The sequence below is a fragment of the Macrobrachium rosenbergii genome, chromosome 56 (genome assembly GCF_040412425.1).
Source record: "Macrobrachium rosenbergii isolate ZJJX-2024 chromosome 56, ASM4041242v1, whole genome shotgun sequence".
NCBI lineage: Eukaryota > Metazoa > Arthropoda > Malacostraca > Decapoda > Palaemonidae > Macrobrachium > Macrobrachium rosenbergii.
This window is the reverse complement of record NC_089796.1, coordinates 12,675,248-12,692,051: the sequence shown is the minus strand read 5'-3', so window position 1 is coordinate 12,692,051 and position 16,804 is coordinate 12,675,248. Positions and strand designations below refer to the sequence as shown.

At 35.3% G+C, this 16,804-nt stretch overlaps 1 protein-coding gene across 50 annotated transcripts in view; it reads left to right on the top strand.

Annotated features, from left to right (window-relative positions):
* LOC136836526 (prominin-1-like) overlaps nucleotides 1–16,804 on the top strand; it is a 420,188-nt gene that overhangs the window by 360,635 nt on the left and 42,749 nt on the right. For 30 of the 50 annotated variants that reach the window (XR_010852420.1, XR_010852417.1, XR_010852418.1 and 27 more), the window contains 3 exons: nucleotides 9,293–9,359; nucleotides 9,708–9,872; nucleotides 11,292–11,413. Coding sequence is in view for 45 of the 50 variants with exons in the window: in XM_067100941.1 (XP_066957042.1) it covers nucleotides 9,293–9,359; nucleotides 9,708–9,872; nucleotides 11,292–11,413 (354 nt within the window). In the remaining 5 variants the exon portion in view is untranslated. Of the gene's footprint in view, nucleotides 1–9,292; nucleotides 9,360–9,707; nucleotides 9,873–11,291; nucleotides 11,414–12,631; nucleotides 12,659–16,804 lie in introns of all 50 variants that reach the window. The other 20 variants (XR_010852416.1, XM_067100955.1, XM_067100945.1 and 17 more) reach the window with 1 other exon arrangement.

Sequence of the window (16,804 nt, the reverse complement as noted above, 5' to 3'; positions counted from 1 at the left end):
CTAAATCTTTCTCAAGTTGAAGAAAAATGGTATCAGTAAATCTCTAGATGAAAAACAAAACTTCCTATTCTGTATATTTTTCAGGGAGGCTGATGGTTTAGGATTGAGGGGAAGCAACAGGAAAACAAACATTACAGAATTGTGTAAATGACAGGAATAAAGCGCTTATAACTATTTAAGCTTAAACCTCCTGGCACACAAAGCTCTGTCTGACTATAATGATAATATTAATAATATTAGTTTTTCATATGAATAACTAAATATAGGATGTAAAAGTGTCATTAAGTTTGTTGTGTAGTAAAAACATAATTGCTAACAACTTTTGAGTCTGTTCGGCTTTCTTTATCAGTGATTTTGTGATTACATCTGTTGTTTTATAATATGTTGTCATTCTATTGCTAATAGGGAACTGACTTTCGAAATCGAACATTTACGGAGAGGCTTTACCAACCCAGTGGCTCCCAGTCCTGCAGTTTTAAAAATAATGCCATTACAACTATTTTGGCCAGCCAAGATCCATACAAACTTCTATCCACTGTGATAGATCTGGAAAATAACTCACGAAAACAGTGTACTGTATTTGCTGTAGGACTCGGTATCTCATGGCCTCCTATTGTACGTTAGTTGTTGGACATTGGAGTTGGTATGCAAGGGCAATATATGATTTATATTAAACGTGAATCACCTTTTGATAACGATTGGTTATTATAACATTTCGTTAGGTATCTTTAATTTTGCATTATACTCACGTTTGGTGGGATAAAGTGGTTTGATTCTTTAAACTGGCGTCACAACAGTTGTGGTTAGCGTCTACGATGTTGTCTTCATTGTCTGATGTTTAGAGAAAAAGGCACGGTTTGTCCCAGTCATTTTATTAACCGGATTTTATGTCGCAGAAAACTCACGTTCTGTTTTTGTATCATTTTAAATTGGGCAATGTTATTGTGGAGTCTCACCCGTGATTTTTTTACAGGCTAACATTGTGTATCTGCAAGACACCCATTTTCCTATTCCTATATAACTACGTCACACACGCTCCTGTTCCTGCATTGAAAACTTCAAACGAAGTGACAAACAATATAAATACCTCGTGCAACTGCAGTGACGTACGGTAAACTAATTACCACACCTGGTGTCATTTCTCAACGTCCTTGTGTTGTTATTGTGGCACGAAACTGATGGTTTCCTCTGAGCCCTCTGAGAGAGAGAGAGAGAGAGAGAGAGAGAGAGAGAGAGAGAGAGAGAGAGAGAGAGAGAGAGAGAGAGACGGACGTCAGGTTCTTGTCATAAGTAATATTTTTAGATTTGCAAGGTATTTTAGGAACGGTTCTCCGAAGGGGAATTGGCCTATTTATTTGTAAGCTTATTTTTGGTATTTTAGCAACGTTTTTCCCAACAAGATCATGTATGGTCTTTATGTAGGCTTATCTTTTCCTTTGGAAGTCATGTCTCCGTCGATATTTTTATTTCTTACTTTGAATTATACTCTTCAGTGACCGTTGATTCCCTTCGTACTTACTTTTTCCCAAAATCCAGTCTCCTCTCTCTCCCATGTTTCCACTAGGCATAGTCTAGCCTGCTGTCATCGGCCTTTGCAGGAAATAATCTGTTCAAACGGATCGGTTTGAACTACTCAAAGGAACTTCTCCCCATAGGCACGACCTTTCCCTTAGATTAGGGCTGTTGCTGAAGCCTAGATCCGGTGAATTAAAGTTAGTCAGATTCACATCCGGAAAGTTGAAGTTAGTATTCAGATCCAGATTCGGTTGGAGAGTCTAGAGCGGATGTTCATCTAGTAAGTCAAGGACTGTTCTATGGAATTGTGGTCGTCGTGAACCGGATGTGTCTGAAGGTATTTCATTCTTAATAAATATGCAGTTCCCTCGCGAGACTTTAATTCGATGATTTTCACTTATTTAATTGATACATCAACTACTGTTCATTCTCTTTCGAGGTCAGATCTTGTTTGATTTAGATATTTAGTGTTTATTTTTGAATTTCTTTTTCAAGAGAAGCGAGACTTGTACACTGTAACACCTTTTTTGTATATGCAGAAAAGCGAAAATATATTTTATCCTTCACTTGCCATAGTTGCAAAGTCAGTTTCCACCAGTCATTTAGGTACTCCACGGATTAAACAAGCCACGTTCAGGAAAATGAAACGTGGCTCCACCACACCAATTCGTCGTTTAATTGGAATTGAACCTAACCTCTTGCCTTTAATATGGAGACTGATGTTTATGCTCGGAGAAAACTTCAAACAGAATGACAGTGTTGCCGCCAGAGGAGATCCACCGACATTTTGCTGCTGAAGATTAAAAAAGTTTTGTTAGACCTGAGTAACTTCGTTGGAAATCGGATTTGTTTTGGTTTATGATTTCTTCACGCATTTACGTTGCCTTGTGGGATGTGGGAGACCGTTTGTAACGATAAAAAACTTTTTCCGAAGATGTTTTGAGTAAAAGATAGATGTAGTTAACGGAGGCAGTTTCATTATTTATGAGATAGTCCTTTAAAAAATTTAGCATAGGTAGTATTTTATATCTGCAATTGCAAAAGTACTCACCAAGTTCAGGTTATCTTATATTTGTAAAAAAAAAAAATTGTAGGAATATATTTGTGGCGAATGTTTTCCGCAGTGGTCACGTAATGGAAAGGCCACTTGTCACGGTTTTAAAGAGCCGACAATGTTGAAAGTCCTGGCAATGTGTTCCAGCTGGAAGCGACCTCTTTTGTGGCTGATGGTCGTAGGTGATGTTGTCAAAAGGATGAACCTTGGACCGTGACCAAATTTTCATGTGTCGTCGTAAAAGAAGACTCTCTGTGGTGTGTTGAAGGTGGTGAGGGGAGGGGCAGTTACACAGGGCTTATTTAGTTGAGGAAGCTATTCTGGTTGAGGATTTTTAAGCTTTTGGCTTGTGTTGGCGATGGTTCCAAAAGGATTTATGAGCAGGTTGTGGAAAGTAACATGTTGGAATGATCACGCCTTCCTTAAAATGTGGAACGTCAACCTTATTTTTTTCGGTTATTTACTTTCGGGGATGGGTACACGAGTTCGTTGGAGACAAGGACGTCTCATAATAAGAAGTGTCGTTGCTGACTTCTTCTTTCTTGGTTTTCATTTTGTAATGATGTTGATTCTGTTTTTAAACTTAAGTTGTATATAGGACCAGCATATAGTACTTGCGTTTGATTAACTTGTAAAATACCAGAGTTTAAAGTAAAGTATGAACGTGACTTTTTTCCTCTATATATATATATATATATATATATATAGCTATATATATATATATATATATATATATATATATATATATATATATATATATATATATATATATATATATATACATGTATGTATAATCATTAATTTACTCATTCATATATGTATAATCATTAATTCCCGTGTGTTCTGATTCAGTGACTCCGGAATGTGCTGCCCCTGTTTTTTCCAAAAAGTATTTTTGGATGACCTTTGCTAAACCCCCCTTCTCCCCACTGCGACCCACCCCAGTTGACTAACCACCAGGTACTTGCTTATGTCAGCAGAGGGTAGTGAAGCTCAACTGGAAGCGCACCGCCTCGCTCAGAATCTAAGCAGTTCCCTCTCGCTGATGAAGCAAAGTGTGTACCATGACATTTGTCCGAGTCCATCATAATATTTACTAAATTGCTGTATAAGAAGGAATTGCCAGTTCAGATAGTCAATTCTCAGCGGTGCATTATGTCTCTTGAGAAAGTTCCGCTTTAATTTCGTAGTGTTATGTCTGGTAGGGTTCTCTTTACCGGCCTAGGCTAGTTGATTATTATTAGTTTTATTTAGTTAATGTCTCAACGTCAGAAGATTAACCTGTGATATCATTTTGTACTTTCGTCAGTATTGGGTATTCCTTGAGTACTTTTATCTCGTCCTTTATATACATTCTCTCATCCTACAGTCTGTCTTCTGTGTCTAACTAGCAGATTTTCTACCATTTTCATAACCGAGTCCCATTCATGTAGTAAATTTTGTCCTCACTAGATTTTTTTTCTTCAGTCACTTGCTTCTCTCCTCCTCTTCATTTTTCATTATGTATTAATATCTTCTTAAACTACCATACTTTTTTCCAGTCGCGCCCTTTTCATTTTTCTTTATTTAATCTCGTCATCGTCAAATTATATAACATCCTCGGTCCTGTATGTCCCTTTCGTCTCCCTCCACTTAATACCAGCCTGTAGGGTCACAACTGGTTTGGATGACTGACTCTACAAAAAAGGAATTCCTACTTAAAGATGTGCTGTAGTTCAAGACAGAGAGAGAGAGAGAGAGAGAGAGAGAGAGAGAGAGAGAGAGAGAGAGAGAGAGAGAGAGAGAGATAATCCTTTGGAGGGGCAAACACCTCCATATAGCTTTGTGTCTTGTTGACACACCCTCCTCCTCTCAGCTGTTTCTGGATTTTCTACGCTGGATTTAGTTTTGTTTGTTCAGTGTGTGTTCGTGAGTGCAATCGCGCTCTTAATTTTTACTGTGTTCCTAATCCTGCTCCAAAAATGTCCACATGAAGTACAGCAGACACGAAGCGCGGCTATACTGATTACCGATAACAGCGTTCTTTAACATCTGGAATAGTTATAATGATAAGAAGAATATTTTATCGGAGGTAACACTGGTGTACAGTTCTTCACCATCTCTTGATGGTTTGTCATGGGGCTTGAAACCTCATTCCATGAATGTCACTTGGATAGGAAGAAAAGGAAACTTTTAGAGCCACCTTCCCGAAAGGAAAAAATGAAATATTTAATTACCAGTGATATAGCTATCCAAGCTCATATATATATATATATATATATATATATATATATATATATATATATATATATATATATATATATATATATATATATATGTGTGTGTGTGTGTGTGTGTGTGTGTATGTAAAAGTAGAGTATACGACGTCGATGAAATTATATGTGTATTATATATATCTACACACATATATTTGTTTGTGAATACTGAGAATAGATTTAACCCAGTATTCTGAAAATTTGATTATCTCAAGGTATGCCATTTTGCAGCTCCGTGTATAACCGTCGACTGTGAATTATGCAGCACCACTTTCTAGCAAATCATTCCTTATTCAGTGTTTTGGTTGGGCGTCTTACCTGTTTATCCAGGTCCTGGCTCTCTCTCTCTCTCTCTCTCTCTCTCTCTCTCTCTCTCTCTCTCTCTCTCTCTCTCTCTCTCTGTGTGTGTGTGTGTGTGTGTGTTTGTTCATAAAGTCTATAGATAAGTAAAGAGCATCTCAATTGAAAGGGAATAATGGTCTGAAAACAATGCTTTCTCTCTCGTGCTGAATAAGTTGCTTTGTCCGCTGATAACCGAATGCAGTCCTTTTGTCAATTAGACCTGTCTGTCAATGGCCAAAGGAGATTTTCTTTGGATTAATTAATCTAAGGCGTCCAATGTCGCTTCAAAACATTTGCCTAATAAGCAGGTCAATTAGTCTCCTGCTTTTATCTCGGTCTCTCCTCCATTAAGAAATCAGTTCAATTAGGTTCATTCGTAACAGGTTAATTATGCGCACAGCTTTGTCTTATCTAGGGGCAATTTCCCTTATTTTGTCGAATGAGCTTTGAAGCTTCCTGACCACATTTTGCCTGAGTGAATGGATTTCATCGTGTCCTAGTGATGTCAATATCTTATTAATATGTCAGATAGTTAGGTCAGCAACTCATTATTTTATCAAAGACAGGCCAAGTCATCATTAGAAATGGAGTCTTGATTTTGTCCAATAATAAGCCCAGTTTCTCCTCACTAGTTTGTGATATAATTATGCCTCGGTTACTCCATACTGTTAGTCATGACGGTTTCTCTTCACCCTTTTGTCGTATAATCTTAATATTTCTTAAAATAATTAAGCCATTTCTCTTCATTTCATACAATCATCAATATATTAGGGCAGTTACTCATCACTTTTTTTCAATCAATCAGGGCAGATTCCTTCTCCCAATTTGACAAGTGATCGGACAAGTGTCTCTCCATTTTTATAATTTTGTAAAATATTTAGGTTACATTCATCTTTTTGTCATTATTTTATTCGATAATCAAGACAGTTTCTTCTCAGTATTTTATAAAAAATTTAAAAGGCCTCGTTTTATCTCAAAAATAAACAGGCTTATTTCTTCTTAACAATTTGTCAAATGTTGAAGACTTGAAGTTGACTTTTGTCAGATAATCGGGTCAGAGTTGCTTTATTATTTTTTTTATTAAGATCTGTTTTTTCTGGCATTTTTTGACCCGTAATCAGTACAGTTTCTCTACTGTTTAACAGACGTTCAAACAAATTTTCATCGCCATTTGTCAAATTATGCCAGTTTCACCATTTCATCAGTCATGCCAAATTTGCCACATTTCATGTGTACCAAATATGTCACGTTCTAAGCATTCTTCCTAGACCTTTCTTCCTCTTTTTCTATTTCTTTTCTGTTGTTGTTGCTGTTTTCTCCTCTTATTTTTCTTTCCCGTCTTCTGCTGCCGCTGCTGCTTGTCTCTTAACAACTTCTGATGACATCCAACGCCCTGGAGACGAAATACGCCGAAATGTTTGGTCGTATTTTCCCCCAACGGGAGAACAAGTTTGTGGCGTCGGATGTTATTCCCTTTGCCGAACGGTGTCGTTCTGACGTCACAGGTAAAACTGTTCTTGTCTTTTTAAAGACCCGATGTATTCTGGGATGGCTGCCACTCTTCGCCTTATGATTCAAGTCTGACCACCACCTCCTCGTTCGCATGATCGGTCGGCCATATTTTTTTTACTGAAATTCATATTATAATGAGTGTTTTCGTTCTCTTTACTTTCGGACGTAGGCCTCGTTGTGGCCCGATGCCACATGCTATAGATTTCATTGCAAGTTCAGAAATTGTGTCATCGCGAAAGACAGTTGGTATAAACTTAATGAAGTGTGTTCTCGGGCATTCTCTTATCTTAAAGAACACTCAAAGTGGTGTACGGATTTAGGGTATTTACATTCACCTTTAATTTTTGCTTTATATGTTCTATGTAATGAATACGAAGCGTAATTTTAATTATATTCCCATCATTAGGTTTATTTGATGCCGGGGTCCAGCCATGATTTTGAAATATAAATTTTGTCATAACAGTAAAATTATTTTTCCGTTTTTAGTTGTTATACACAAGCATTGCTATTCTTGGATTTGCCTTGAATTATTAAGTGTGATGCTAGTCTCTCTCTCCCACCCACACTAAAAATAGAATGCTTTCAACACTTCATACCTATTCAGTTCTGCACAGTGTTAGCAACTCTTGGTGAGTATATATATATATATATATATATATATATATATATATATATATATATATATATATATATATATATATATATATATGTATATATATATATATATAGAATGTTTGTGGGAATGTATTATTGTACTTTAATTTGTTATTTGATCTACTATTATTCAGAGTAAATCCATTTTCAACTTGTCCATTAATGTTTCATAGTAAACAATCCAGCCAAAGGAGTTTTATTCATATTTATTTTTTATGGAGTGCGGTTTGCGCCGAAGAGAAAACAGACTAAAAACTGCCTGCCACGGTTTTGTTTCATATCAGCTTACGAACCCATCCATCCCCGGTAATGGAGATCGGTTGCTTCGTCAATATTTTGCGCAAAATATCCATTTTGACGTCACACGAGGCGAATGGGGATGCTCCATGAATATTTTATGAGGGCATTTCATAGTCTGAGTCTGCATTGCTTTTGATGCTCCGAAGGATTGCGGAATAGGGCGGAGCGAAGTTGTTTTGCTCTCTCTCTCTCTCTCTCTCTCTCTCTCTCTCTCTCTCTCTCTCTCTCTCTCTCTCTGAGAAAGAAATAGTACGAAGATGGAATCTGTCACTAATGATGCAATTACAGAGCATAAAATAGGAAATGGTGGAGGTTCCATTCGGGTGGAAATTGGACATTTCTTTAGGGGCAACGAAGTATATTTTAAAAAACGAAAATAAGATAAAAATTCGCCGTGACGAAGGTGGGAATGGACATTGAATTCGGAGATGGAATGTGTATCTCGTAAGATTCTCATTCCTCACCAGTATAATGCTCTCTCTCTCTCTCTCTCTCTCTCTCTCTCTCTCTCTCTCTCTCTCTGGAAAGATTTAAACAGAAACAAATACAGAACTGTCCTCCTGCAAATATGAAATTTCACACAACTTGACTGACTTTTGCGTACAAAGGTAATGGAAAACGTTTCTAATAAGAAAAGTATCATTTAATCACATCATCAAGCTTTAGATAATTAGTAAAATTACCGAGTGAAAAACCTTTTTTACGGTTTGTTTGAGATAATGTTGATACGGAACGTTAGCGTGAATGATTACGTTTCACAGAGAAATTATAACCGCCCGGGAATCAATTTTATTATGCAACTCCTGTCGCCTTTCCGTTTACGAGAATATTCTTAAAAACGTTCTTACCATCGAACGTTTCAAAAGCGAATACGGAAGAAGCATAGGAGACAAAACACTGGAAGGTCGAAGGAAGAGCGTCCGATAATCACAGTTTGTCATCTGCTGACTTGACCCTTCAGAGCCCTTGTGTCTTCGGGGTCGTGCCAAAACATGGAGATGGGGCCTGCGATAATTTCTCTCTCTCTCTCTCTCTCTCTCTCTCTCTCTCTCTCTCTCTCTCTCTCTCTCTCTCTCTCTATTATGGGACTTCGATGCCTCTCACTAACTTCAGGCGTAGAAAATTGACAGATTCTCTCTCTCTCTCTCTCTCTCTCTCTCTCTCTCTCTCTCTCTCTACTCTCCTCACACACACACACACACACACACACACACACAGGTTTTGCGTTTGATTAACCACTCGCAAATTTCTTGATTTGCTCAAAATAAAAAAGAATAAAGCTAGAAGTGCAAAATAAGGATACTGTAAGTATAGTGATAATTCGACTACCGGAGTAAATGTAATGGTATATGACGCTCATGGCAGTTGGATTTTTTTTTATAAAGAATGTAATGCTATGTACTACCCAGTGGCTAGTGATGCTGGAAATCCATGTTGTAATATGCTCATTTTGTTTTGTTATAATAAAATACCATACACAAGATTTTACGTCATTCCTCAGGTCAAAAACTGAAATAGATTATCCACCAATGAACGTGAATCATTCATGAATAGGCTTTAAACCTTCATCTGAGCAAATACATTTAGTTTATACTTAACTTTGATCTTGAAGTTTTTCGAATGTTTCAGAAACTAATCAAATCCTCTTTCCTTTGAACAGGAGGTGCAAAACTTGCTTGTAAGGAACTACCGTGAGCTTCAGGACGTTCTCTTCAATAAGCTGGACAGTAAGTGTGAATTATCTTCAAGGCTTTTTCTTTAAGATTTTGTAGTTATTTTTCTTAAGCCATGGTATCATACAACAACGTCTTTGGCTGTCCCGACTTTAAAATTCCAACTGAAGGAGGTTTTATCTGTACAAAATGTAGGAGTCTTTCATTAAGCCTCGTTTGCTACTGTTTTCTGTGAATGAAAATTATGCTAACTTCATAGAAAACTTGAGAGCATTGGGATTGGCATTTCTGTGTGCAAATACGGTCGAGTTTTCATCGTTTAGTTTTACGTCCTTCGGCTGCTAACATTGCAGCACGTACAGGTGCAGTATAATGTAAAAATTCACCCTTTTGTTGCTACAGGTAGTGGTGAATTGGTGAAGGTAGAGTTAGCGCGAGTGACCAAGGCTGTTGCCATCGACAATCTAACTGCCATAGCTACTAGTCTATCAGCTATCAAGCAAGACCTTTGGGCCATCAAGAATACCACGCTACAACTTCAGGACCAAACCTCGAACCTACAGAGTGGTAAGGAAAGATGGCCAACTTTCCTTTAAGGAATAAGTTTCTTTGGAAGAAAGTTACCGTAACCTATATTTAATTTTGCAATGTCATATTAAGACAGTGGAAATTGAATACAACTTCATTTAATCAAAGTCATGGGCAATTCCTGAGGCAGATCCATATGAATATATCCAAACGTAATAAGCTTTGCATAATTTTTTTTATGTATATTATGTTGGGAATGCACTAAGAGGCCATTTCTTCTCAATTGGTTTTTCCCAAAATAAGTAAAACTGCTTTCCATACTAAGTTGTGCAGTGTATCTACCAGATCATTTTCCCGTTTAAAAATGTGTTATTTATCATTATCACCTTTTTCTCCCATTTTTTTTATACTCAGCATTTTTTTTTTTAGATGGATACTGTATTTAGCGGTGCTCTGTTGTATAAGTAAGTTGGATATGTGGAAGTAACTTAGTCTCATGTTATAAGGAAGATGCTACCCCACTCAGCAAGAAGTAAGATAGGGGTCAAAGTCATATATTATGGATGTTTTATTTATATATATACATATACAGTTTATAATATATATATATATATATATATATATATATATATATATATATATATATATATATATATAAATCTGTATGTGTGCATGTATGTATATAGCCAGATTTATTCCTAGAAAGGTTTGCTCTATAATTAGTAGTATACAGTACTGTACCCAGAAATGAGTTCCTTCTCAAAATGATCAGGGAATTTTGTTTGGAGAAGTTTTCTCTATTCATAAGTGGAAACAGCTATTGGCAATATATAATTGTAGGTACTGTAAAAGGTATAACCTATACGAATGTTGTATGAAGAAGTACTGTATAATTGATTCAAAATTAACAATATAAAAGAAACATTGAGTAAACTATGAATATTGATTATTTAACTGTTTCATTAATAACCAGTGTGTGATGTGAGAGTCAGGTATTCACCCACTTAACCAGTGCCTTTATACAGTAGTGCATATTCAAAAGTGATGCAGAAATGTTAGTGCAGCAAAGAAATTGCCTCAGAGCAATTATTACATTAAATTTGAGAGAAAATATTTTAACGCAAAACAAAAAGAACATGTATGTTTTACCCCAAGAACATTTGTGCAAGAGGAGTTACTGCTGCTAGTCATATGGTCTTGGTAGTATGTGAACTGCGCTTTTACTGCATATATTTTACATTTGGACACATGGCAAGAATTTAGGTTATTCCTATTACTTCGTATGTAAAATTTATAGTATGTATACAACAAGATAAGGATCATTGGTGATTTGGTATGATACCTTTTTTGTGGATGTTCTGGGTAGGTGAATACTGTATATAATTATCTTACAAGGAGGCACATCATTATCTGAATTTTATTTCCAGAGTCACATATTAAGACATGAATACATTCCAGGCTTGGGGGACGTTGCTCGTCGACTACGCGAACTGCAAGAATCTTGCGAATCTCTGCCGGACTGCCAAGAGCTCATTACCAAATATGCAGATAAGCTAACCATCAACAATGACTTTGATCGGGTATGTAGTTGGCATGGCTTGGCAGACATGGGACTTTGATTATTATGTCATGGAAAGATGGTCTAACATGCTGTTTAGTTCTGTAGTGAAGAGCTTGTTTCAGAAGTATCAACAATTGACTTGGATTGGATATTGAGACTAATAATGATGGCAGTCTTTCATGTGATTAACACTATTAACAAAAGTGTGTGGGAGATGATTAACATGAATTAAAATATATGAGAACTATGTATGTGATATGAACCTAATTGCAAGAAAAGCTCATCTAGTATAGTCCTAGACCAGTATTAATCAACTAGGAATCTGAGTCTTCTATAAAGGCATGGATGGATTATTGTTTATATTATATGGTCAGTGTTGCATTACACGAGCATCAAGTGAATTTGGAATCACACGCAGAAAAAACAATGCTTTAAACCATTCTATGTCTAATATTAAAAAAGAAGTTTTAGAGTAAATTCTTACGTGCCAATAATCAAAATTGCTCTTACTTTTATCCTTAAGACATTAAGGATTGGCTGTTTTTCCATGATCTAATTGGCTTTGCCATTACTTTAGATATTTTAGATGTTTAATAGGGGGTATTCACTGTTCTCTATAACCCTAGCTAATTTCCATTCATAAGTTAAGTTTTTTATTGACATTGCTAATTATTACTGTAAGCTAAGTTTTATGTAATATATGCTGCTGTATTCCATAGTAAACAGAGAGTTTTTGGGACATCAGAATTATGTGGAGCAGGTAAATGCATCATGCATTTACATTTAACCCAAAATATTTTTTGTTCTATTATAGTTCACTTGAGATGCTTTCAACTAAAGACGCTTAAGGCACCCCCTGACCCAAAGAAACATAGTCCCTAGTTAGATGCCGGTCTGATAATAATTCTTACTGATAATGTTAGGTGGTGTAGCACAGAAAACTAATCAAGTATTTTTTATGTACCGTCATGTAAGCAGAATTAAGATATGGGACAAGGCTTTTAAGAGACTGTGCCAGCAAAGCTTTCTAATTAAGTATGATAGTTCATAGTTTTAGCTGATTGTACTTAAACTTTAGTCCTTTACAATTTCAAGATTATTTAACATTCCTGTTAGTGCTTCTTCTAGAAGAAATGATGGTAACTGTAGCAGGTTCAAACCAGTGAGGAAGATTGCTGGCACACTTAAATGGGTGATTCAGGTAATGGCACTAACACGTGTGGTTCCTTCCTCACAGTATCTGGAGACCGATGTTTTGCCTCAGGTAACTTGGACAGCATGATGTATAATCCACAAGATTGAATAGATTTAATGAAAAAAAAGCTTTGAGACATGCTTCTCTTTTCATGAGAATTAGATTGAAAGAGACAGTTTACATCTCGATTGAAATTGCATGAGGAAAATTTTGAAATTTGACTAGCTTGGGAAAATGTATACGTATATTAATATGAACTGCATGACAGAAACTTGCATGAAAGTGACGTTATATGTTAAGACTCTGCATGTTGGGCTGTAGAGTAGTTGAGAAAGCTTTCCTTATGATGGTCTGCATCTTCTGTTATTAAGGAATCTTCACTGTTTACAGTGTCATTTTTTAAGTTATTTTTTCTCAAGGACAGCCTGTCCACAAAGTAGAATATAGCAGTTTTCTTGAAGTTCTTTATTATTTTGTAATGTATACAAATACAGATACAAGTAGTTTAGACATTCCTCAAGACTGTGATGGGAATCCCCTCCTATGTAAATATGCTTATTTGCCAATCTCTGTTTAGTTCTCTGGGCCAGAAATTTAGTTTTTGGTGACTGGACAATATTAGCTTAGATTATATGAATAAGTAGAAGTATTTGTTTTGAGTCTGTTTCGTACATTAAATGAAACAAGATCAGTGGTCTTGTGAAAATATTCCAGGGTAATAGCAATAATAATAATAATAATAATGATAATAATAATAATATATTAAAGGACAGAAGATGAAAGTGCATTAAAGTACTGTATTTTACACAAGCAGATGCATTGTAATCTACTTTAAACAGTATTGTACATATTAGCATTTATTATGAAATAAAATGGCTGCCAAAGATCATTCTCAGAAATCAATTGAAATACCATGATTTTGACATAATTTTTAGACCGTGATGGTCAGATAGAAATTTTAACTTTCAGTTGGTTCTATTATAGCTAGAGGCTTTAGTAAATGGTTACTAGCTCCTTAAGGAAAATGTTCCTTTTTTTCAAAGTGATAAAAGGTATGATTAGAAATGTAATTGCAGTTGGTATGCTTATTTGGAGACCATACTTTTATTTTTAATTTCACATAGTATAAAAAATTCTGAGTTTAGTTTATAGTTAGTTTTAATCCTTTTATCCTCATTTTTGCAGGTTGCTTTTATTTTTGTTATGTACACTGGCTATTGGTGTTCTTTGAATATTACTGCAGACAGTTAAAACATTGTGTGAAAGACTGTTTAGGCAAAGAAGAGGAAAGAGTACCCTTAATCTAGGGTAAATGTACATCCAAAATTGGAATGACTTCCTCCCTATTAAGATGGGGCAGCATTTGTGCCCCAATCGTTTCTGTGTTTGGAAGAGAAGAGGATATTTTATTAGGGTACTAGACAAGACATCAACCCTTGAGTGACTGCCTGAATCTGTATGTAAATTTAGGGTATTGAAAGAAATCTTACTGTAAAGATATGTGAAATACATTATTTCCATTTTGCCCATGCATAACTTAATTTTGTTTACTAAAGGAAAAAATGGTTATATCTTTTGTTATGGCATCCATGGATTCTTTTATCATTTTAGGTTGTACTTCTTATATACTAAGAAGTATTTGTCAGAAAGCTGATTCATTCATTCTGCCAAATGTTTCTATGACACATTTTTGTAGATTGGACAGTATGAATGTATAAGTGATTGATTAACCCAGTGGCAGAGGTTCTTTGTTAGGAGCATTATGTTAACCTTTGATATCCATATGATAAGGGTCTTTTATGCATTTTATTACCCATTTACACAGTGTACTGTGTGGGACAATTGTTAAAAAACATTTCTCTGAAATCTAACTACCATTAAGGCTACTCTTATACTGTACACTTGCCCTTTATTTCAAACATCTATAAAGATGGTTATAATAATAGATTTCCATCCTGTTGGGGTCACCTTTCTGTTGGTTTTTGATATTTGCATAAATCTATGTTGAAAGGAACAGGTCCTTGACTTACACATATTATCAGGTTTTGCTCTTGACCGAGTATACTTGCAAAATTTTGTGGTACTTTCAAGTGAAGGTTGACAAACTAGGTGTATGGTTACACATTTGCTATTATTCATGAATGAGAAATATGTTTACTGCAAGTTGTTTGAATGAACTGTGGAGCAGCCTCCCAGAGGTTGTCATGCAGTTGGAACTTCAGAAGTTCAAGCAAAAATGCAATGCATTACTACCCTAATACTATTCTTCTTGCATTTTAATACTTTTTGTCTATCTGTTTATTAATTTTTTTTGGGGGGGGATAAGTGGGATCTCTTCTTTCTATATTTCACTTTACTTCCTCTTAATTCTTCCAGATGAACACCATATTCTTTGGAAGCTTGAATTTCAAGTCAGTGGCCCCTGTGGGCTTGTTTCATGTGAATATGTTTCATCCAGTGAATAATAATACATTAGTAATAATAATGAAGGTAATACCAGGTTCAGTTAAAAAGATTTGCCTAAACATACTGTTAATTTTTTTTAATGGAGATAATTGACAGGGTTTGTTATTTGCTATACAAGGATGCACAACACAAATGCTGAAACTGGTTCTGAAAAGAAGACTTGTTGGTGTATTTGAATGGTGTCATGGTATTGGTTAAGAGCAGACACTGTATGTCGGGTATTATTTTTACAGTACTTTTATTTGCAGTTAAGGCTTAATTTATAATCTTTCTCGAAAATATGATATATCTTGTTAAGAATCTTGGTTATTAGGCTTAGAATATAGTCAAGGGGAAGCTACTATTAATAGCAAAACTGGGTTCAATTCAATTGTACCATTTCACATTTTCACCTTGACAAGCTGTTGTCATTGTAATGGAGAAATTTAATGGATCAAGGGAATCTATGGTATGATCTGTGACATTCATGGGATAGAAGTTTTACCCATAGGCTTTTTGAACAGTTTTATGAGCAAACCTTAAAATCAAAATATGTCATGGTGCTGTTCCATTTTAAGGCTAAATCTGCCAAACCAAGAATATTTGGAGCTTTGTTGGAAACCAAAGTATCCACTGAATGAGGGCATTACTGTAGCTAAGGCATACATGGCTTATTTCCTTGCAAGTAGCTGGAAGATTGCCAGTACAAGGCATGACAAATTTTTAGTTTCATTGAAAATTGCAGCATTTTGGTAAAAATTAGGTTGACAAATTTATGACGATGAAGGGCGAATAAAGGTTATTTAGTACAACATTTGATTCTTTCCAATAAGGTTGTACAATATTATTCCCTCTCCCTCTGGAATGCACAGTATGTGGTTCTTTTTTCCCCCAATTTCAAGAGTTTTTGATTCTCTACACCTGTTGTATTGTTGTAATTTTTTTTCATTTCAAGGTTGAAACAGCATCTGATTTCCTTTCCCTCCTGTTGTAAGTCCTTTGATAACCATTTTCATGAATATTGTTATAAGCCATTTGCTTTTATAAGTTATATTTCCACCATTTATTGAATATTATCCAGAAATACGTTTTTCAAAACTAAATTGGTTCGTGTATTCCTAAGTAGGTATATATTCATTCTTTTTATATAAAAACTTATTCACAATTTTCATGGTAACAACCTATAAGTAATTTTGTCATTATCATTGATGAGCATTACTGTTCTTGCACTGTTAACACATGAGTGTAACTACACTTGCAAGAACAGTTTTTTTTTTTTTTTTTTTTTTTTTTTTGTACAAAACAGACTTTCATTTGTAAGTGTTGATAGGAATATATATGTTGAAATATTAAAACTTATGATTTGGTTACTGTGTGTGGCCCAGAGATCTAACAAATGTAACTAATCAAATAATGTATGTCTTAGTAGCTGTTTCACAAGTTATGGATTTTTTTGTAGGGTAGTCTAGTTTCTGTGATGTTATTTGACTCTGCTTCTCAAAGATATAGAATTTTGTGAGAAGATATATAGAATATATTACAAGTCTCTCAATAGGAATGTTTTGGAAATTTATCCTAAGATTTTATTGCTTAAAATCATGAAATTCACAAACATGCCATTACATTTGTATTCTTTTGCCATGTTGACAGGAGAGTAACATATGCCAGCTCGATGGAAAATTGATGCTCAGTAAAATGAAAAATGAAAAAAACTGGTTCAAGAAACTGTGTTACAAATACATTTTAATAGATGTGCACAAGTACTTGTTC